Source organism: Gambusia affinis, linkage group LG12 (assembly GCF_019740435.1).
Source record: "Gambusia affinis linkage group LG12, SWU_Gaff_1.0, whole genome shotgun sequence".
NCBI lineage: Eukaryota > Metazoa > Chordata > Actinopteri > Cyprinodontiformes > Poeciliidae > Gambusia > Gambusia affinis.
This window is the reverse complement of record NC_057879.1, coordinates 10,893,799-10,916,956: the sequence shown is the minus strand read 5'-3', so window position 1 is coordinate 10,916,956 and position 23,158 is coordinate 10,893,799. Positions and strand designations below refer to the sequence as shown.

The 23,158-nt window shown below is 38.5% G+C and overlaps 1 protein-coding gene across 3 annotated transcripts; it reads left to right on the top strand.

Moving 5' to 3' along the window:
* The first annotated feature begins 569 nt into the window (after positions 1 to 569).
* LOC122840801 (phosphatidylinositol 4-phosphate 5-kinase type-1 gamma-like) lies at positions 570 to 16,516 on the top strand. Of its 3 annotated transcripts, XM_044133472.1 has the most exons (18): positions 570 to 1,327; positions 5,149 to 5,177; positions 5,353 to 5,442; positions 5,537 to 5,667; positions 5,754 to 5,871; positions 8,115 to 8,267; positions 9,253 to 9,552; positions 9,703 to 9,911; positions 9,991 to 10,074; positions 11,353 to 11,401; positions 11,568 to 11,652; positions 11,756 to 11,929; positions 12,742 to 12,898; positions 13,014 to 13,082; positions 13,174 to 13,714; positions 14,218 to 14,292; positions 15,507 to 15,590; positions 15,709 to 16,516. In XM_044133472.1, the coding sequence occupies exons 1-18, from the start codon at positions 1,234 to 1,236 to the stop codon at positions 15,709 to 15,711; spliced, it is 2,445 nt and encodes an 814-aa protein (XP_043989407.1). In that variant the 5' UTR covers positions 570 to 1,233; the 3' UTR covers positions 15,712 to 16,516. The 3 variants fall into 3 exon arrangements, with proteins under 3 accessions (XP_043989407.1, XP_043989409.1, XP_043989408.1); XM_044133473.1 differs by lacking the exon at positions 14,218 to 14,292 and having other exon boundaries at positions 603 to 1,327; XM_044133474.1 differs by lacking the exons at positions 14,218 to 14,292; positions 15,507 to 15,590; positions 15,709 to 16,516 and adding an exon at positions 13,891 to 14,186 and having other exon boundaries at positions 595 to 1,327.
* Positions 16,517 to 23,158: the final 6,642 nt, after the last annotated feature.

The window sequence follows — 23,158 nt, the reverse complement described above, 5'->3', positions numbered from 1 at the left end:
ATCAGAATTTCTACTGTTTATATGTTCACCAAACCATGATTTGTAGGTTTTGGAGGGGTTTTCTGTCCTTTTTTTTTTTTTTTTTTTTTTTTTGTCTGAAAGGATCTTTTAATCTTGTATTATGAGTTTAAAAATGTAAGGGGGATTAACATAACTGTTATATGAAATTTCACTAGCCAAATTCCCCTTTGATAGACCTTGCAAATATTCAAAAGTCACAGGTTTCAACTACTGAAAAAGAAACTCATTCAAGCTGTAGTACAAAGTTTTGAAAATAATGCAACTCTGCTTCCTGTTCTGTGGGGACTAAAACTTAATCTAAAGTCAAGAGATTACTTGCATAAACCAAAACATTTGTTTAAAGTAGTTTTAGAGATGAAAAATTAACTGTTTAGAAAAAGTTCTAACTGAAGTGAAAAACTATAGCCAACAAATTTCTCTTGAAATTAAATGAGTTTTAAAACGTAAATGTTTAACCATTAAAAATTTAGTTTTTGCATTTTAGTCATTTGTGGTCAAGTTGAAGCATTTTTAAATTTATCGTAGGTCAGATTGATTCACTGCCGTGAAATGTTTTTTTGTGTCTTTTAACCTCTTGGCTGGATCGGTGAGCTGGGAGAAATTTCCGTTGGCTGCTGACGTCTCTTGGGAAGTTTATATTTGCTCCATCTCTAAAAAAATAATAACCCTGAACGTGGTTTGCTGGAGCTCTAAATCAATGTCAGTTTGAAGATTTGGAGCATGATCTGTTTTGAGGTATTTCCTACTTGTCAGAGATAATGGTTCACTGACAAATGGGCTATAAGTTAAAATGTCGTGGGGCTACACTTGTCAGAGGCTAAAAACATTTTAGGCCTCTATTAGCTTCGGAAGGAACCTCACTGCACAAACCTTAGTTTTCATTTAAAACATCGTATTGCCTCCGAATGCATAATGAAAAACGTGCAGTCGACTGCACATTTAGTTCAGGCTGATGCAGCCGCTGCGTGAAGAGGATGACGCACAACAGCATCGGAGATGATCAGCACCGCTGGCTCTGAGGATGACAGCGTCGCCGCAAAAACATCCAGCGAGAAAAACGCATTGACCGGAGAGTGATGCCGTCGTCTGCAGCGGAACCGGGAAACACAGAGTAAGATGAGATGCCCGGCCGTTTAGCGGCGAGTATCGCTGCACCTCACTCCGTTTGAGGCAGATAAGGGTTGCGCATTGTCACAAGGAGCCGTGCGGGACATGGACCCAGCGACTGCGGGAATCGGGAGTGATGGAAGCCCGACAGAGGCAGCGGCCGCCGGATCCAGTCTGCAACTTGACTTTGAGGACACCGGTAGGTATCGTAGCCTAAATGTGTTCAATCCAATGTCAAAATCTCATAGGAGCATTTTGGTAGAATTCTTTATTTTATTTTATTTTAAAATTATTTGTAGACGTGAAATAAGCAGCTTAAAAACGTACACCACTTTAAAAAACATCATTTGTTCAAATAATGCAGCAGCAGTTGTCAGTAGCTCCATGCACGCCGTGTCCTGTGTATGTTTGGGAATGTGTACAGACGGCTGTTATGAGAGAAGGCAGAATATACCTATTTGAATATAGAACCATTCTACCTATGAAAACATCAATAAACTAAATTAAAAATGGAAGCTGTATTTTTCTGTGACATGTTGTGCTGCTATCACTGCAATTCTTATCTTACATGTCAAACTGAAGGATGCCTTTATTGATATAGGATTCTAACATAAATCATACTTCAGTTTCTTGCAGATATGGATGAATAGGCATACATTTATTGATGCTCCATGCTTGTAATAATTTAATGGAACATATTCAATTCACCTTCAGAGAGCAAGGGAATCAAAATCTACCTATGTTCAGTGTTACATTACTGTCATAGCTACAGACCCGCCATTTTCTCAGCTGATAAGAGGCAGATTTAATCCTCTTAACTATGACACACACACACACACCCACACACATATAGGCCCTCAGGACAGACTTGAGAGCTCCCAAAAATATGTCATTACTCTGTCATCATTTTGAGATGTCTTTATTTGTTTTTTTGTTTTAGTGCATAAACTTTGAACTGAGAGTCCAACTGGCGGACCATTATGCTCAGCTGGAACATGACAGTGATGTTGTAATGTTTGTTGCTTGCTGCTCACTGACACATTTATTCTGCTCTGACCCTAATCCCACCGAGAATGTTTGTGTTCATGTCCTACACTCACTGTTCCAGCTTTAATCTGCAGGTTACAGGTGTGGGCACTCTGGTGGAAAAAAGAGGCGCTTTGTGGCACGGCCGCTGAAAGGAGGCCACAAAAACCACGCAAATCAATCAAATGACTACGATTCACCTCATTGGTTTTGAAATAACTACATTGGTTTTAGATTCTCAAATAGTTTTATGCAACTTGTCCAGCTTTGCTTTCTAATTGTGTATGTGAAGTCAATGTATTAGTTGGAGCTTTCCTTTGAAATTTGTATTATTTAGTCATTTTAATGATCTTTTTGTGTTTTATCAACAAATCTGTTCAATTTAACAGTTGCTGTAATCCTCTGCTATGTGTTCTGTTGCCACAACAGGATACATGGAGTCTATGAGTGCATGGTAATATGCTAGGCTGGGTTTGAGGCGCTCCTGAAGAACTGAATTTTGTTCAAGGAAAGACTGAAGACCAGTTTTTCAGAGAATATCCATATCCTGGCACTTATCATGTAATCCCCTCTATCTCTGCACTACATTTCTAGACTGTCACCTCTAATATTTCTGTTAGAACCTGACTGCTACCTTTTAATAGTCAGGTAATAGTCAGGTTAAGTTATTGTTAGCTTTGATTCTGACTTTATTGTGAGTTATTCAGTTGTAAGTCACTTTGTTTAAAAGTGTCTGCCAAATGTATAAACACACATGTTGGATCACGGTGAGATTTAGTAGATACTTTCCTGGTCCGAATTGTTGGCTGCTTTATTCATTTTGTGAAAAGCTTTAGAAACAGTGCATATAAGACAATGTTAATGAGAGTCTTGTTTTTTGTTTTTTTTTTTCCCCAAATTTATGATATTTCCAAAGAATATCATAAAAATAGATTTGAGTAGGTTCATGCATCGCAAGCCTCTGGAGGATCCTCCACCTTGAGGTTCCAGAGGCACCAGCAGCTTCAGATAGCTGTTTGCTGCTTTGTAAAGGCATTTTAAAAGCTGCTCTCTTAATCCAATGAATTTGTCTAACAGAAACTTTTCTCATTATGCCTTTCTCTGCACAAACCCATCTTTGTTCTGAATCAGCCACAAATCTCTTCACAGTACAATATTGCTTCAGTTTTCTTTAAATATCTAAAGTTTTCATACCTTGTCATACGGCACTAAAATCTGATGATTGTCGTCAGCAGATATTCTTTCTCTTTCCCATGTTGCTTGGAACTTGTGGCCTGCTTAATAATGTGGAACATCCTTCTTAAGTTGATTTCCTTTAATTGAGCTCACCAGACAAACTAATCAACCAGCTCTCTGAAATTAATTATAGTGATTCAAAGAGCCCTGACACATAATACCATCTATAAATGTAATAGCACAACAAAACATTTTATCTTTATGACACTTGAATCCAATTTGCATAATAATTTTGAACACGGTGTATTTATCTGCATCCATCTTCTTATCTGCCTCTAGTGGGTGATGCCAAAACAAAGTTTTGCATGTAGGTCTCAGCTCACCAGTCCTCCACATGTTTGCTGTGTTCCTTACATGGCTTATTGCAATTTAAAATGGGATTTATTGTAACCATCTTTCAATGATACTTGTTGCCACAGTTCCTTCAAGACCAGATTTGTGACTGTTTAGCCCTATAGTTTCCCTATTGACAGATTCCTTGATCTGAGCTTTTGATTTTTGCTCCTCCTTAAAAGTTAACATGAGCCCCATTGCTGCTTATGAGAGAAATGCTCACATAAGCAGGTCTTACTATGATGGTCTTGATAGGATTGCATTTATTCCATACTTTTTCCATTTTCAGGTGATGAACAGTACTCCATGATGTTACCTTAAAACAAAACGCTGTTTTTGGTTTTCTCTATAACTTTATCTCTAATCGATTACTGTGTTTCTTGGTCCTCATGCTGTTTGTTCCCTAATCACAGCACACCTGGATTTACAATGAGATTAAATTACACACAGCAGATACTATTTACTAGTTAGCTGACTCTGAAGGACATTAGTACACAGAACTTTATTTCTGTGTACATTCTGGTATCAGAATGGCGTGACTGATACTCCGTTCTGATGCACAAATGCACTGAACATTCTTCACATTTTCACTTATAAAACCATGAATCATGTGTCTTTCTACTTCACAATCAATGTATATTTATAAATTTCAGATATTGATTCCAAGAAATCTGCAGACCACATAAATAAGATGCATCTTTTTTTTTATTTAATTTATTTATTGCTAATATTTGATTTGTATAATGATATAATAAAGGTATTTGCACTCGCTAACCCAATCAAAATAGTTATTTTTTCACCTGTATAATGGTCCTCCATACACACAGACTGCATCTAGATTGGTCTCTCTTGTCGAGTGGAAAGACTTGTTTAATCCTTGATTGTGATTGGTTGCTGATGTGATCTGCAGCACCCAGCCAATGACTGCTCTCAGATTAGGCAGGAAGTCAATCCAATAGAGTTTTTACCTTGCCTGTACAAATCTACAAATCTTACTGATCCAGAAATAGAAAACAGAAGACGTCGAGGCTGAGAAGAGATTTTTCTTTCGGCTCAATTTTTCTCTCTTTTTTTTTTCCCCGGATCTTCAAAAAACTTGCAATTTATAGGTGGTAAACTCTTCTTCTGGTGAGTTAAATCACCAATTTATCTGGAGCAAGGATAACAAAAGATGTTAAGTTAGCCCTTTTGAAGCTAAGGTATTATTAAGAACTTTTGTTGTATATATCTTTCAGTAAATATCACTTGTGTTGTTAAATGTTTGTCCATCTTGTTCTGCTTTGTGCTTATTTAATTCGCTTGGATAATTTTCATCAACACCACAAGCTTGAATTTAGAGCTCCTATCCCTCAATAAATAACAAATAATATTTAATAATGCATTGATGTAGGCACCTCTTGATCCTTCTTTCCTCTGTGTCTACAGATTCAACCCAGAAGGCTCAAATAACAGAGGTGAGAGGCTACTTCACATGATACACCTGACCGTCTCATCTGTCCTTAGGACTTGTTCTAGCTTCTGTTTTACATTCTTTCATAATTCAACTCAACCTTTTTGGGGTATTAGAAGCTGTTTGTGCTATCTTTGTCACAATCACAATGCCTTTACTTGCTTTGTGTCCGCTTTCAGATGCCTTCCCTGTTTGCAACAGAACAAAGTCGTGAGAAGAAGATCGGCCACAGGAGAGTAGATGCCCATGGAGAGACAACATATAAAAAAGTGAACTTTTATTTTGTTTGTTTACAACTGTCTTGGCCCTCTTACTTCTCTTCTTAGCTACTTTTCACCTTCACTCTCCGCTCTCTGTCTTCAGACCACCTCTTCTGCCTTGAAAGGGGCAATCCAGTTGGGGATCGGCTACACCGTTGGCAACCTCAGCTCTAAGCCTGAGAGAGATGTCCTCATGCAGGATTTCTACGTGGTGGAAAGCATCTTCTTCCCTAGGTGGGTGAAGATCGGACTCATATTTATTGGTGCTTATTGTAATTTTCATTAATATTAAATTTACTGGTCCTAACCGTCCCTTACAGTGAAGGCAGTAACCTCACTCCAGCCCATCACTACCCAGACTTCAGGTTCAAAACCTACGCCCCCGTGGCCTTCCGCTACTTCAGAGAGCTGTTTGGGATCCGGCCAGATGACTACCTGGTGAGGTCTTTTCCATCCATAATCCATATTTATACACTGGCTTACATGTATTTGCTACACAAAGTGATGTGAAGCAGTATTACAGTCCATTCTGGAATTATTCATACTCCTTTTTTCCATTTTTTTTAATGGAACAATCTAAAAATTCAACATAATGGATGAGGATTTTATGTGAAGGATCTTTACAATTTTATAAATACAAAAGGTTGTCATACACATTTATTCCAGCCTCTCTACTTAAATACATTCAAATTACCTAAATGGCCTAATTTAATTTCAGCGTAAATTCATTTGTTCTGTGAAGGCTTCAGATATTTGTTAGAGAGCATTAGCGAACAAACAGCAAGACCAAAACCAGCTTGGATAATTAGACTAGATTTTAAAACAACATTCAAAGCTTTGAACACCTGGCAATCAAATATCTACAGATTGAAATAGTGTGACATATAGCTGTATACCTACCAAGGTTATAACCTTTAAACTGACAGGCTGAACAAAGAGAGCATGAACTAGAGAAGCAGCCATGACATCAATCACAGCTCTAGAGGAGCTGCTAAGATGCACAGCTCAGGTGGAAACATCTGTTGGACAAAACAGTTCAGTTCAGGCTGCAGAAAGAAAAAAACTGAAGGGGACAAATTCCAAGACTTTGTATTGACAGAATACACTTGCACTGTATTTGTCATTCTGTTTGGTGGTTGAGATTAAAGCAGGTAAATGGTCAAAAAAAACCTCTACTCTTTAATAGCACAAAAATATTAAGCTGCAACAAATACAAGAATATTTTAAATGATGCTATATTTTTTGTAGCAGGTGGTCTACCTTTCAGAATCCACATTTGCATGCAAACTTGCCATATTATTACACAAGCCCATGAGGATCATGCATGTCACAGTGGACCTGTGGCCCCACAGCGACAGCAACACGTTTAAGCAGCTGGTCTGTGCCAAATAGGGATTAGAAGAGAAAAGCTTTCCTTTTAAATTCCAAGTTGTGACAGCAGATGGTCCACATACTGTAATTTGTTTGTCTTCTTGTTGTTACCTTGCCCATTGAGGAGGAGTATTAGCTCATGTTTTCTGATAAATACACACTGAATTAATTTGACAAACTGCATGTAAAGTTACCCTGAGCTCAAGTCGCATTTCTGTTACCAAACAATCCATGTATAATAAGACATTCAGAGTTAAAACAGGTGGTTTTTCATCATATAGATGTTTGCTAATGTGGTTTGAGCATTCCAAAAGCCTGATGTTGCCCTGCTTTATCCAGACCAAAACCGGCTTTGATGGGTGACTCTCATATTGGAACACTCAAGTGTGTTAAATTTTAATCACTTGACCCAGGCTGTCACCCTGAAATTAAAGAAATTTGGTAAGCACAGTCAGAAACCTCCAAGACTCTAATCTTGGGTGTTGATGTTGCTGGAACTGTAGCGCTAATATCCACGCTGAAGCAATCTTAACGTCATCATGGATTGAGACAGTGCCATCCAAGAAAGAAGACACTTCCTCAAAATCTGTGCCCTCACCGACAAACCAAATGTCTTCGGAAGCAAAATTTGGAAGTCAGAGTAGACAAATATTGAGTTATGAAGACAAAACTGTGTGTTTGGAGAAGTCAAGTTGATGTTTTTGTCAAGCACTGTGTGAAAAAACAGTGTGCCCCAGATGACTTTTCTGTTTTTTAATCCAATATTAGTAATGATGTAATGTACCTATTTTGACCACCGATAAAGATTACTCGTGCAGCCAGTTCTTGTTTTTAAAATTGATTGAACATGCACCTTTCTTCAATATTCCACTCATAAAAAAAGACGAAAAAAGCACCTAAAATGAATGGCATGAGTGTATGTTCTCAGTACAACTGTAATACCTTAAAATGAGTGATGCAGTGTTATAGGTACGTGCATTTCTTTAAACAAAACTTCCTGTATGTCCTGATTATGTTGCATAAATGACTTTGTTGCGTTTTACTGATTTACTTAATTATATTGAAATAGTACATTTATCATGTACTATTGATACTATTCGTATGACAAGCCAGAGAAATTAATTGTCTGACTTGTCATAAAATTCAAAAGGATAATTCACTCAATTAAAGCAGGTGAGACAGTTATATATATATAAAAAAACAAGTATTAATCTGTGGCATGTCTGTATTATTACTTTCAGACGATGAGTCTAAGCGTCAGGCTTGGCAGGTCGAATTTTAATCTGTTTGTCCTCCATTTCTCCGTCTAGTACTCGCTGTGTAATGAGCCACTGATTGAGTTGAGCAATCCGGGAGCAAGCGGCTCCATATTCTATGTGACCAGTGATGACGAGTTTATCATCAAAACCGTCCTGCACAAGGAGGCAGAGTTTCTGCAGAAATTGCTCCCTGGATATTACATGGTGAGAAAAAAGGATTTTTTTTTAAGGTGTTCTTAGAAGGCCTTCCAATATTAGATTTTTATGATTCACATATCAAATTTTAATATTAGAAAGATATATCTGAGTAAATACAAAGATCAGTTTGGAGTGTAATTAACACTATTAATTAATTTATTAAGGGTAAAAATAACTATACAACCTCCCCTACCCAGTATATTTATAAATTAACTGATTAGTCACATTTTTGGTGACTAATCCTTTGGCAAAACATATTTTGATGTCCCTAAAGACTTCTAGGGAAAAAGAATTCATTGAGAGACAAAAGGTGAATTTTTTGGCAGGTGTGCATCCCATTACATCCGCAGTAAAACTAACAAAGCATTTCAGAAAAATAACATGATGGTTCCAGTTGAGCATGGAACCATAATGTGGTAGTGTGATAGTCAGGGGCTGCATTACTGCCACAGTACCTGGAAAACTTACCATGAAAATGGCACATTTGGTGGGCAGCTACCCTTTCATAAAGAACCAGAATGGTATGCACACCTACAGGTTTTTCCTCTTAATAAATTAATTCACCGTTTGTAAACTCCATTTTGCAAGCAATAACAAGGAATCTGTAAGAAGGGAAATAGATTTTCAAAACACACAATTAAATCTATTAAATCTCTGGGAGCAATAGGGATAGTGAGCTGTTTGTGTACATGGCCTCTTACTTAAGAGGAGCCGTGCAACAGAATCTTCTAGTCATGTTTATCCTCTTTATCCACCGTTGATGCTGGCTCTCTGTCAGCTGTGACATCAGTAGGTGACTTTGGAATGGGTCAAAGCTCACAGACATGCTCAGTTCTCACTGAGGAGTTAAGTGTGTGCACAGGCTTGTGCTGCGGCCTGATGAGTTCATGCTGTCTGGCAGGTGCAAACCCCAATGGAACATAAGCCCATTTGCCACTAATATGCTTTGTTTCCTTTTTCCTCTGCCTTTGTCCTTCAACCCGTCGACCAGAACTTGAACCAGAACCCCCGCACTTTGCTGCCCAAGTTTTTTGGCCTTTACTGCGTCCAGTGTGGCGGCAAGAACATTCGAATAATTGTGATGAACAATATATTGCCACGCTCGGTTCGCATGCACCTCAAATTCGACCTCAAGGGCTCGACGTACAAGAGGCAAGCATCCAAGAAGGAAAGGGAGAAGTCCAAGCCCACTTTTAAAGACCTGGATTTTCTGAGTGATGTTCCTGAGGGCCTCACTTTGGATCAGGAAATGTACAACGCTTTGGTCAAAACACTGCAGCGGGATTGCCTGGTGAGAAAGATAGCAAAGAGGGGGAGTGCATTATGGATTAATAGATAAAGTAAACAGCTTTTGCATCAGAAACATTTTGTTTGAATTCCCTTGAAACATTTTCATTTTGTTGTAAGAGAACATCTCAAAACTCACTTCGTTTCTTTGTAGGTTCTGGAAAGTTTTAAGATTATGGATTACAGTTTGCTGCTTGGCGTTCACAACCAAACCCTGGCAGAAAAAGAAAATCAGTCCCAGGGCTCACCAGCAGGAGGCGGCGATGAGAAGAAGCCTGCAGGACAGAGGGCTCTCTATTCCACCGCTATGGAGTCCATACAGGGCGGGTCCACATGCAGGGACGCAATGGAGCACGATGACACGTATGTTCCTATTTGATAATATTAACCATTATCCTCCTACAGCATTTAAACCTAATGGCAAATTATTTTTCTTATCTAGTATGGGAGGTATCCCAGCAATGGGAAGTAAAGGAGAGCGCCTCCTGCTGTTCATTGGGATTATTGACATTCTGCAGTCCTACAGGTAGAAAATTAGCTTATTTGTTGCATTTTAATTACCATGACACTCAGGAAAGGAGACTAAAAATCTACCAACTTGAACCATGCATGTTTTACCACACAGAAAATTATGTAGATTTAAAAAGCACAAAATCATTTTTTGGAGCTTATCTAAAAATCAGTCCTCAAATGCTGCTGTCCGGAATTAAGCACAAATCCAGTAATTTGCAGGCTCCTGCAGAACTTGAATTTAAAATATGCATGATACCCCTGATGTAATGTTCAACCTTCTTCCTTCTGAAGAGTAACATTTAGTTTTAAGTGTGGGCTTGAAGACTTTTATCTCATCTGCATAAATGGTTCAACAGACGTCAAACACTTATGAAATAAGTTTAAATATTGAAGCAAATCTAAACGTAAATTACAAGTATTGATACTAACAGGGGCAGTACCTGAGGCATGACATATTTGAAAAATGGATGAAAGAAGAAAAAAAAAAAAAAGCTCTGATAGCCTAAGTAAAATTCAGTGTAACCTTGGGTGCTTTTAGAGAAAATGTATCAAAAGAAAGAGCATTATTAAGAGCTGGGAACACAGCAGACAGGTCAGAAATAAAGGTGTAAGAGGTGAAAGAATGTGTTAACTGGATACCTAGTAGGTCTTTATGTGTGGCAGGACAAAATGCTTAAAAGATTGTAGAAAGAAAACCATAATAATTATTATTTGCAGTTTGCCACAAACCATCAGGTTTCTGCACCTCTTTGTAACAAGGTGATCTGGTGAGATAGAGTTGAACATTTTAGCTGTAGACATTCAGCCAAGGCTAATATGGAATAACTTAGATCAAAGCATAGTCAAAGTCTAGATTTTCATCATGTTGAGAAATTGATGAAAGAAATTCTCTTATCCATAGATTCTCTTCATCCAATCGGACTGAGTTATTTTGCAAAGAAGAATGAGCAAAAGATTTGAGGCTCCTGATGTGCAAAGCTAATAGAGACAAACCCCAAAGACCTGCAGCTGTAACTGCAGCAGCAGGAGGTTCTGTAACATACAAAGGCATGCCACATTTCTAGGGTTTTCTTTGCTAAGAAATCCCAGCTGGCAGCTGTGTATCTTTCCGGTTGATATATGACAACATGATAGGACTGGTATAGGTTTGCAATTCACTTTAAATAGCAATGCAGTGTTGTAAGAAGATGCCAGGGAACAAATGATAAACCATTCTTTTAAATATAATTAAAAATACACATCATTGCACTTTTGGAAGTTTGTAATTAAATTTAATTGTCTTGTCTGACAGACTGATTAAAAAACTGGAACACTCCTGGAAGTCTCTCATCCATGATGGAGTAAGTTGCTTTCATGTTGCTTTTGATTTTCATTATTTAAGTATACCAATCCACATTAAGTTGTCTATTTATGCAAGCTAATTAACTATGCTAAGTCTTTCCATGGTCATTGTTTTTGGAGAGCAAGACTTAATTGTGAACACTGCTGTCTTCCGTTGGATCACAGGACACGGTGTCCGTCCACAGACCTAGTTTCTATGCAGAGAGGTTCTTCAAGTTCTGCAGCTCAGTTGTCTTCAGGAAAAGCTGCTGTGAGTTGAACATTTCACAACACGTATTTTTCATTTTGACTGCTGATATGAACATCTAACGTTCTGTAAGAGGTTTCAAGGTAAATCATGTTTTTCCTTCCAGCGTTACGACCATCTCCATCTAAGAAAGGCCGAGGGGCCCTCTCAGGATCCAAGTACGGTGCTGGAGGCGGATCGGCCGGACAGTGTCCCTCACTGACTGACGAAAGACAGGAAAACCTGGAGAACTTGGAGAACCTCAGAGGAGCCCGCAGCTTTTCTATACTGGAAGAGAATGGTGCGCTATGCTGGAAACATTAATATTAATAACACAAGAGTGAAGTTAATGGCTTTTTCTTTTACTGCGACTTAACTACCTCCACACGTTAAGTCTCTTACCTTTGATTACTTTCATCCTCAGTGGCTGACTTTTTTTTGCTTAGCTGATATAAAGAGAGTCTCTAAAGATATATGTAAGGAAGCAAAGGCAATATAGAAATAGAAGCTGTAGAAACCAGGGAAACAGAAAATTAGGTTCCACTCAGAAGTGCCTCTGCAATTTATGTTGGGATCATTGTCCTGTCGGAACACATGGTTGTGTACATCTTTTACCCATTTCAGTCAAGTTGATATATCCAGATGAAAGGAAATTGGATGTTTGGATGTCATCGTCCACTGTGAACCCATTTTAACATCAAGCATAGAGACTTCGCTCCTACATTGACACCTTCAAGCTCGAGTTAAGCCAGATGATTTCTGCAGAAAACCTTTATGGTCAGATGAGACAAAGATTGAGCTTTTTGGTCATAGTCACTAAAAGTAGGTGAGGCTGTCAAACTAGAGACCATTGCACTAAGTGTTACAGAATCAGAATTCTGTAACACTGTGTTCTAACCGGCTTGTTAGAACACAGTGTTACAGAATTCTGATTGGCCCTCTTAAAACACAATTTTGATTGAATTAAGCAGACCGACAATACGCTTCCAATCAGAAGCATAAAGCTGTATGTGCAACTTCAATTGTGGGAATAAAAAACAAAAAGAAATGTGAAGAATTAACTTCTCTTGTCTCGCTCATATGATATTAATATTGTACTTTTGCTTCATTCAGGTAAAGAGCCGCCCTGCACCCCTCCGTCATTCGAAGACGCAACGACAGCATCTATTGCAACCACGCTGTCGTCAAACAACTCTTTACCAACCACCCCCTTTGATACTCCAGAACATCCACGCCCCAGAAGACAAATGCATTCACCGAACATAGTCAGGTCAGAAATATTGTCCGTGCATGCCAGCATTTGTATTATTATACGAGACCTACTCTCTGTAAATGTTCACTCGTACTTCCTGTTTTCTTGTGTCCAAAAATAAAAAATAAAAAAGATCACAAAAAGAGCTGATTGAGGTTCACGGCGAACGTCAGGACACTATAACTGTGGAAGTGGAGCTGAGGTATGAACATCAGCAAAAGTGTTACCACAGAGTACCTCACTGAGTTATGTTTGTTGTATTTCATCTGTTCCCTTTGCGTTTTCTCAAACAGCAAGATCCCACAGAGTACGGAGCTGACGCAGAGGACAGAAATCACGTCTTCCAGCCAACAAACACTCAGTCATCAAACTTGTACAGTAGCTTCGTCCGCCCCCAGCTCTACATGTTCATCCTCTGCATATTCCTCCGCTACTCTTCCTCCTTCCTTTGCGTCATCCTCCTCTGCTCAATGTGCTGCCCAGTCATCTTTTACGCTTTCTTCATCCATCCGTCCGTCCACCAAACCGCTCACCTCTCCAGGAGCCGCTCAGGCTTTAACTCTCTCCTCTCCGATCTCTGACTCAAATGCAAAATCTGTTCCGCTCACCGGTTTGTCTGCGAATGCCTCCACCCTCAGTCCTGCCTCAGCATTCACCCCCATCCACCCTGCATCCGCTAGCTCCTCTCAGCATTTTCCCTCCACGCCTCCCTCTTCAGCCCCTTCGAGCCCCCACTTGCCTCAGGAAGAACCGCGTACTTCACAAAAGCAGCTTTCGGTGTCCAGCAGCCACAGCTCCTTGGAAGCGGAGGTGCAGGTCTCTGACATCTACTTTGTAAGTTCCTACCCCAAATGTTTCTATATTTATGTCACATATAAGCAGAGAACGGGTCAGGAAGTAAAATTAACCAAAATTAGTTGAAAGGTCACAATCATTTAAGACTAAGTTAAGACCAGGCAGTGAGGATAATTTGCTTTCTGTTTCTGTATGATCTACTGGATCTTCTGCAGTGGTCCAGTCAGGATAGCGTGGTAGAGTTGTGATGGTGAGAAGGTCTCTGTGTGCACGCTATGGGAGCTGCTCTTCCTGCTTTGTTTCTAAAGCCTGATGCCTGAAAAGGCGCGTGACCCGCTTTTAACTGATATCACCAAAAAGCCACCTGCACAGCATGAAGTCTAACCATCGTTCTGCTTTTGTTTGTTCTGTTCTTTTCACCACGTCTGGTTTTGATTTGTTTGTTTGCCACATTCATTCTGCATTTTCTTCTTTTTTTCTGTATAATCTTGTGTAACCCATTTCACATCCCTCGTGTGTTCATCTGTGTGTCCAATCGTCAGTATGCAGATGGAAGATACTGGGTGTATTCTCCAGTTCTTGGCCGTCGTAAACTTAACTCTAGTTCAAGTTACAATGTAAGTCGCTAGCTAGGAAGCTATCGTAGCCTGAAAGGCTGGGAGATGTGGGATTGCTGCCAGACATGTCAGTCGGATTATTTAATGCATTGCTGATAAAATATGGTCAAAACAAAAAACAATTTTGTTTGTGGCTGACAACTAAAGAAAAATGAAATGCATGTGAAAACAGCTGCCCCTTCATTTCCTTCAACAGCAGTAAAAAGTGGTCCATGTATATTTATGTAACAAATATCCAGTGAATGTGTAGTTAGTAAATTGCAGCTTGACTCAGCTCTTAGTGATCCAATCCCTTGATATGTTTGAGTCCCTTTCTTCTGGTTTTGAGAATTGTCTAATTAATAAAGTTGCACTTTGTATTTCTTCACAGTCCATGAAATTAGTGGTATCAAATATTTAGAAAAAAAAAATTAAATTTTGAATTTAGTTCAGGAATCTTTGAGTCAGATTCTGATGATAGTGAGTTATTTCCAGTAAGTACTGTTGTTGTTTTCATTTTGTGCTCATTTTGATTAGCCGGTTCAAGACCAAATCGGATCTTTGCCTTCTTAAAACAAGTACAGACTCAAAAACATCATAGAAGTTTATGTTTATTACCGTATGAGTCTTTAAACTATTTTTAGTTTAACTTGATCATTATTTAGATAGAACTTGAATGTAGGAATACTTTAAACGGAAAAGCAATTCTGATGACCAGTAAAGTAAACCAGTTTAAAAACAAAAAAATGCTCTTGATTTTTACATTTCCTCAGTTTTATATTAAGTATTTTGACCAGAAATCCCTTCCGCTGTTTTTTCCTTAGCAGATTGTAAATATAGGAAAATCATTGAGGTTGAATACTACCTAAATAATCCCCCTAGTGAAATTTGACAAATATTAGTAAGGTTTATAATACAGCAACTCCTTAATCCAATGTAACGCCAGTGTAACGTTTTTTAGGACAACAGAAGGTCGCTTTGAGTCTGACTTCAGAAATCCTGAACTGTTCCTTTAGTACAACCTACTATTCGTAAAGTAACTGAAACTAATTTGAGTTGACATATGAACTAAAGGAAGAAAAATCACCAATTCGACCACCTTACCGACATGCACGATGCAACTTTATTCCATTACATGTAGATAAAATGTGCCTTCAAATTCGTTCTTCCCAATAACCCACCTGTTTGTTTTTCTTTTTCTGCTGCCCCCTGCCGGTTATTTTGTGTAACCACAGACTCAGGAGGACCAGAGCTGTGTTTTCTCTCCTTTCCACTGCAGCTCTGAGTCCAGAAGAGACTCAGATGTGGACAGTGAAACAGTAAGTCAACACTCCATCCATGATTTATGGTAAACTCTAAAAATACCGAATGAATTGATTTATGAATTGACTTTCTCTCTCCCGTATCTGATATTAATCATCTCTATTTCTCCTCCAGTAATTTCAGTCGAAGGCAGCGGCAGTGGGTGGAGCCAGAGGCTTTCTCCTTACACAAAAGCTGGGAGGGTTTAATGATAAAGGCAGCAGGACACTGATGATTTACTGCTGTCTGCTGAAGCTGCATGTAAGAGTCTGCTTTGCTTACAGTAAATCTTATTATCTGGCATTCAGCTGAAAGAATGCAGCTTTGCATTATGCATTCGAACCGATGTATGGAGAGATTTACTGCTAATATAGTGGGAGTCTGTAATGTACAATTTGTTCAAACAGAAGTGGGGAAACGTGTGAATCTTACAGTACAATCAGCTTAGTCGTACTGTGAACAATTTTGGTAATTGTGATAAAGCTCATGTTTTTAACAAGATAATCATTGTCAAGATTCAAACGTCGATTTAACTCCCACGACATAAACATTGTGTCAATTAATTCAAATTTAATTTCAGTGCAAACCCCACTATTATTATTATTTTTCAAAAGCCAAAAGTCTGTGTATAAGTAACAGCTTGGTTGCAGATGGAGCAGCCGAAGCAAGGTGAATCAAACATTCCTTTCCCCAGCTCTGCCTATGCAATATGTGTTATCGATTCCTCCTATTGACTCACTTGTAATTAGCCTGGACTTCGTTGTGCATTTGTTTTAACTAGAGGGGAATCAGCTCTGTACAATTTGATTTTAGCACTTTAACTATGTCTATGATTGATCTTAGCACGCACACTCAGACACAGTGTATACCCTTTGCGTACAGTGGTCCTCCAGTGGTGTGTGGTGGTTCAGTTAAAAAAAGAAACAAACAAACAAAAAAACAATCTGGAAGCAAGTGGTTTTGTTCAAAATGCCTTATCAACTAACTCATAAGCTTATATTTTCTGATAAAATCCTAAAAATATATGACAAGAATAAAATATGGACAAAAGAAATTGGTAAGTAAATACCAAATATTAGTAGCAGGGTAAAAGTTCTATAGGAGAAGAGATAAAACAATAAGATGATAGAATATCTTTCGTAAATCATCAGTTTTCATGTGCTTAAGCACATGCATGTAAGTGTGTACATGTTGTGTTGTGTGTGCATGTGTTTGCATGTCTACAGTGTTTGATTGAGAGGTGCACATGTTGATATTTTTCCAGTGTTCTCTTTTTGTCAAATTGTCGAAAGGTGTGGTAACAAGTCATGAAATACAGCAGCATCTCAATGAATAAAAAAAAAAACTCTGGATAAAGTCAACTTATTTCACTAACTTGGCTTGAAAAGTGAAAATCATGAATAACTTATTTTAAATACTTATTCTTATTAACTTTATGAAAGCTAATAAAACCCAATTATTATTATTATTATTATTATTATTATTATTATTATTATTATTATTATTATTATTATTATTATTATTATTATTATTATTATTATTATATTTTTCTTTAAAAAAGCTGAATTCTACTTAAAACCAATAAAAATACTTCATAGTAGAAATAATTGCTGCAATGGCCTACAGTCTTGGAGACGATGGCTCACACAGTTGTTCATTATTGACACCTGCAAGCGGGTTACCCCACAATGTGTCATTGTTTAATAAAATGCCTGAATCCAAGCATGTTAATGGAAAGTTGAGTGGAAGGAAAAGGTGTTGAGAAACAGAATTTTAGATTTTTATAATCATACCCACTTGTCCACACAAGGCGTGCTAGTCGCTACCTCAGCTGGTCATTAGATGAGAGGTGTGGATGCCTCCTGCAGTCCTGATGGCCTGGTTATCTGTCACATGGATAGGTCGCCACTCCATCACAGAGCAACACAAAAAACACAACAGAAAAATAACCTGGCATTTGCATTGTCATGCTAAATGGTAATTTTGAGAGAGCATTTAGCCTAGGATCGATGAATCTTGTCTGTCAGAGGGAGACTGGTGCTGACTGGTATGCTCCCAGTAGGGATTTTAGCAGAGGTATTTTTTCTTGCTGACCACAGGATTAGCAAAAGCCGGCTTTCATAATCATCAAATTCAAAGTAGAACTAGTCCATATTACTCTGTATGTTTGTACAGAAATATGAGTTTCCCTTTTTGAATGGAGTTACTGACTTAAAGTATCTTTGCATTCCAATTTACTGAGTTTTAACTTTATTTTAATCACCTGCTGTTCATTGCTTTGGCTGTCTAAGAAAAAAAAAAATGCAGTTGACCAAATATTTAATGGAGCATGATACTTCATAACATATGCAGAAATGAAAACTCTTCAGTTTTCCAGACAGTTTATTTGGCAATACACCTTCCTTGAACTGTGACCTGCTGAAACAACAGGGAACCGAATCCCTGTCTGAGTTTCTTTTTCTACTGTATCATTTGAGGCTGCTGATGTTGACTTGCCTGTTTGTGGGCAACAGTGTTTGTAGATTATCACTGTGAAAAAATAAATGAAATAAAATTATGTTGTCTAAATATTGTTGGTTATTTCTAATCCATTAAACCACCTGGTTCACTTTTTTCTCCCATTTGAGTTTAGAGAGATCAGTCCACCAGATGGCACTATGGTGCCTGAAAAGGACTCTGTGCTGCTGTGTCTTGATTATTATACATCAACACGCTGCTTCGTGTTATCTAAAATTGACCTCTCTTTGTTACATTTTAAAATTGAATTTCTCAATCTCATACGGTGAATTACAAGCCACCTGTAGGCCATGTTTCTCCTCATTGTGTTCTTGATGGACCATAAAAGCGAGGCTCATATTTAAAGCCACATTCATTAGCCCTCCGTATAACACTGACGTGTTAATGCACAGAAAATGATATGAAATCTTTATTGCTTCCGTGGGTATGGCTTTTATATTTTATAGCTGCAGGATGTAGTGCCTACGGATGATGGATAGAAAAAAGATTCAAAGATGCTTTCTCATAAGCGGAGTCTTTGTGTCTTGTCATTGTGTTCATACCAGTGGCACTTTGTCACATTTGTTGTGATATATTAACGCAAAGTAGTGTACAATTGTGACAGGGAGGAAAAATGACGCAGTTTCAAAATATTCTAAAAATAAGGAATGCCACATGGCATTTTGCATTTTGGACAAAGTGCCATCTGAGCGACCTCTTTGACATGCTTTCTGTGCTCTCCCGTGTGGCTTACAGAAACCTGTATAGAGTTATTATTGTTGCTGTCTTTCAGCAACTTAACAATCTAGCCTTTGTTAATGAACAAATTTGTAGTATGTATGAATATTAATTGTTCTGTCAACAGATTCCTTCACCTGAGTTTTTGGTCTCTGCAGCTCCCCCAGAATAACCGTGGATCGCTTGGCTACTGTTCCAAATTTTAATCTCTTTACCTGACTTGTTTGGGTGGATGGTTGTCTCTTGAGAAGACTGCCGTCATTCCATTTTGGCTGCTGGACTGAATAAGACTCTGAAGTATTACTTTATAATCTAATCAGTAAAGCTCTTTGCAACTTTTTTCCTGAGCAGTCTGCTCTTCTCAGTGATCTTAATGATGCTGTTTCTTTATGAATGTTTACTAACAAACCTCAGAAGCCTTCACGCAACAGCTGGACTCAGATTGAATTTTTCACAGATGGATCCATTTGCCAATTAATCACATTTTTTAGACAGTCATTGAACAAGTTTTTTTATAGTTAGAGAGAAAAAAGGGGGGGGGGGATGATTACAAATGCACAACAAGTACTGTTAGTCTTAGCATGGGAAGGTTTTCGTAAAGAATTTAGAAAACTGTATTTTTTTTGTATAATGTCCAGCCAAAATACTTTGAGGTCTGTGGTTGTAAATCCAAGGTGTATACATAATTTTAAAGTTTCTGAGTATTCAGGAATACAGTTTAAATTCATATTAAGTTACCTTTAAAAATGACTTTTACAAAATACATGCAAATGAGCACATGCTACTTTTAGAATGCCAGATGTTTCCAGGTGCACATCTAGTACGCTGAGGATGGGTGTGCTTTATGTAGAAGCCGGCGTTGTGAATGTCACTCATGGTGACAAGTCAGCCATGTCTGGCCATGATGGAATGTGTGATGGACAAGGATCAGCAGCCATCTGACCAACTGGCCTGGAATGAAATTTTTCTTGCACACACACACACACACACACACACACACACACACACACACATGTATCCTGAGAAACACATAATCCTTTTTCTCCTTCCTGTGTCTGTTCAATCAGGTTTCTCGGGTATCTGTTTGCCAGGGCTTCCTGTTCCACAAGTAGCCTACAACTGGATCCTGAGCACAGGTTATGTTGCAAAACGGTTCAGTCAGATGACCCTGCTTATCTGCAATTAGATTTTTAAGAAAAGGGTGTCATTCTCAATTATTCAACAATAATGTGTTTGGACAATCCAAAATGCTACTTCCTGATGATAAACAGACTGTTTTCAAGACGACACAAATTCATTGCCACAAAGCCACATTCTCACTATATCACAGGAAGAGGTGTATTTCCCAATAATATATTCTGTAGAAGGACACTTCAGGTTTTCTTGGAGTCTTAATTTGGTATAAATTAGAGATATACAGATGTAAAAGTACAATTCAACCACTTTTAAGCAGCACCAATCTTAGGAACGGCCCAGTAACCTCTTAACACGTGAACTCCCATAACTATCCCTTGAACAAAAGCAATTTTTCCATTTTGCTGATGTTTGTGGATATGTTTTATTACGTAAAACTTGTATCTTCTTCTTCTTCTTCTTCACAAAAAACAACCCATTCAGAAACAGCTGTTTACCGTTCATTCAGTACAAAGAGATCAAACCCACAGGGTGGGAGAAAAAAAACAAAATTAAAAAACGGTTGTGAAAAACGGGCGCAGCAGCAGTATCAGACCTTTATGTTGCCTTCACTTGAGGATACTCTGTTTATCTCCAAAACCCAAATTCACGCATGTCAGTTGAACTGAAGACAGGATGAATGCCTTTCTTTGTCCGCTGTCCTTTGCTCCTCTGCTCTGCTGCGTGCTCCCATCCACACATCAGACACCTGTGACTCTGAATGGGAATAATGGGTTTCTGATTATCATGATGTCTTCACCGAAACCTTAGTGGCAAATAAATCTAATGACAAACCATCTAATTTTAAATAAATAAATAAATAAATAAATAAATAAATAAATAAATAAATAAATAAATAAATTGGAGTGGCAGCACCTGTACCAAAGGTGAATGGGTCATCTCAAAGCTGGGCTTTCATCTCTAGGGAGCATAGACAAATGCCTTTGTTCTTTCAAAGAGGAGAGGGGCGAAAGCCACAACAAACAGGGTGTGTGTGCACCCTGTGTGCGCGTGTGTGTTTCTGCATGTGAAAAGGGAGGAAAGCGAAGTTGATGGAGAGAGAACGAGAGAGAAAGAAATGCAGAGACAGATCAAAGCAGGGTTTATGTTTTTGAAACCCTGTGTGGGAGGTGAAGCCTCACCTACCCAGAATGCCTTGCCTCACTCCTTCCAGCCCACTCATGTTTTTAGGAGCATCACTTTTCCTTTTCAGCCTTTGCTGTGCGTTGCGCCACCTTTCCATCAGTCATCTCAAGTTATTCTCAGAGAGTCTTGAACAGGCGATTTGATACGAACCGGCAGTCAATCTCTGATCTGAGCTCTACAAACTGGATCGCACACAAACACTTTTGCAATGCACTTTTGCTTGCTTTAAATGCATTTTATCCATAATGCAGAAAATAAAGCCCACGGGACATCAATACTAAACACCTTCCAACCTTGATCAGAGCCCATCCCCCATTTCCTTTTTTTTTTTTTTTCCAGTATCATGGAGGGATCGAAACATCTCTTTTTAGCTCAGCGTGAGAAGCAGCAACCAGATGTGTATCTGTCCACACAGAGGGGATGTCATGCCCTCTCTGCAGCATGAAAAGCTGTAAAAGACTCTCCGTTGCGTTGTCAGTGTCTTAAGGCAGTGTTTATCTTTGGCAGACCGAAGAAAACAAAGTCATCGATTTCTAATCCTAATCCCCTTCCACAGCTTCTCCCCTATTGATCATCTATCCCTCTTTAATTAGATGGAGGAGAGAAGGAAACTGAGATGTAGGGCTGATGAAGGACGAAACTTTCCTTGACAGAGTGGTGCTGTCTCTTTACCTACCTCCATCGTTTTTACTCCGTCTCTCAATCAGGAAGCTATCACTAAGTTGATGGTGGACTGGAAGACAAATGCAGCCACTCGGGTACTTTTCAAATCAAAGGTCTGCAAAGATGCGCTGAAGGTAGGAATTACACAGATCCTGAAATGCAACCACATTGACAAACGCACTCTGAAATGTGTACTTAAGCAGATTGAGGGTTGAATTTCAGGCTAAACACCACTAAGTGCATTTCTGCCTCCTTTGTGCCATCCATAGAGTATCTTAAAAACAGAGAAAGTGGGTGTAATGCTACCTTTTAGTTAATGAACGACTCCTCTAAAAGGTTAATGCTGCTGTTTGATAAAGTTGAAACTCGTCCTCTGTTTGGTGAGAGGGAAGTCAAATCCGATGGAGTTGAAAGGAAACCCACTGGAGACTAGATGAGGTACATCCATTTGGTAACATCCTTGGAAATTAAAAGAATTGTGTTTGTTGGAATCAAGGAAAGGTTTTCAAACTTGTCAATTCTCTCAATTCTTCACTGTAGATCAACAGCTAAACTTGGATACAAATGAGTAAAGTAATATTGACGTTGTCTGGATCAGAAGAATCCCGCTATAAAACACTCTCTGCACCCAATTCTTGTTAAGAAATATAAGACAATTGTCTCTACCTTGAAAAATAACTGTTCAAATGCATCATTAAAAGCCCCAAATTAGCATGACATTTTTGAATTTATTTGCACGTTTAAACATGTCGCTCTAATCCGACTTCTATAGGGCAGTAACTTGTCTAAACCCACAGCTGTATTCTACCTAGCAGTGTTTTATCAACCAGTTGGATTACTGCTTATTTTACCACTGAAGTCTTTAGAGACTGATTTGATTTTAGAGCAAAACATAGAAGGATCAGTTCGGCAGTGCCTGGCTATCCTGCATGGGCTTTTGACTCTTCATGGAAAACTTGTATCCAAGTTTTCCTCACGAATGAGGAAAACAATGAACATAATTGTTCATTATTAAAAACAAAACAAAATTGAGTCATTGTTGAAACAAAAACATACAGCGTACTTGTAAAGCATTCAGCTTTTAAACCGTTCCAAGTAAGATGGGCGATGCTGGAGATGAAACGCAGAAAGAAACAGAGTGAAGGAACTGCAACCCCTCAACTCTGAAGCAATGTTGGTGGTTTGAAAACAATTTGTATGCAGCAAGTGAAAGACATCTGAGGTCAAATACCATTAAATGCCCTTATACAATCTGGAGCCTTTACAAAAAGAAAGCCTCGTCTACAAAAGAAAATGACAATAATGTCATACTTTTAATGTGAAACATGACATTTTCCACTGCTAAAAGAGTCCCTCATTGGATGTTTCT

Bases quoted from the DNA above. Each gene is read 5' to 3' on its own strand.
- LOC122840801 (XM_044133472.1), top strand. From the start codon at position 1,234: ATGGACCCAGCGACTGCGGGAATCGGGAGTGATGGAAGCCCGACAGAG. The intron at 1,328-5,148 runs GTAGGTATCGTA...CTGTGTCTACAG, and splicing joins ACTTGACTTTGAGGACACCG to ATTCAACCCAGAAGGCTCAA. The intron at 5,443-5,536 runs GTGAACTTTTAT...CTCTGTCTTCAG, and splicing joins GAGAGACAACATATAAAAAA to ACCACCTCTTCTGCCTTGAA.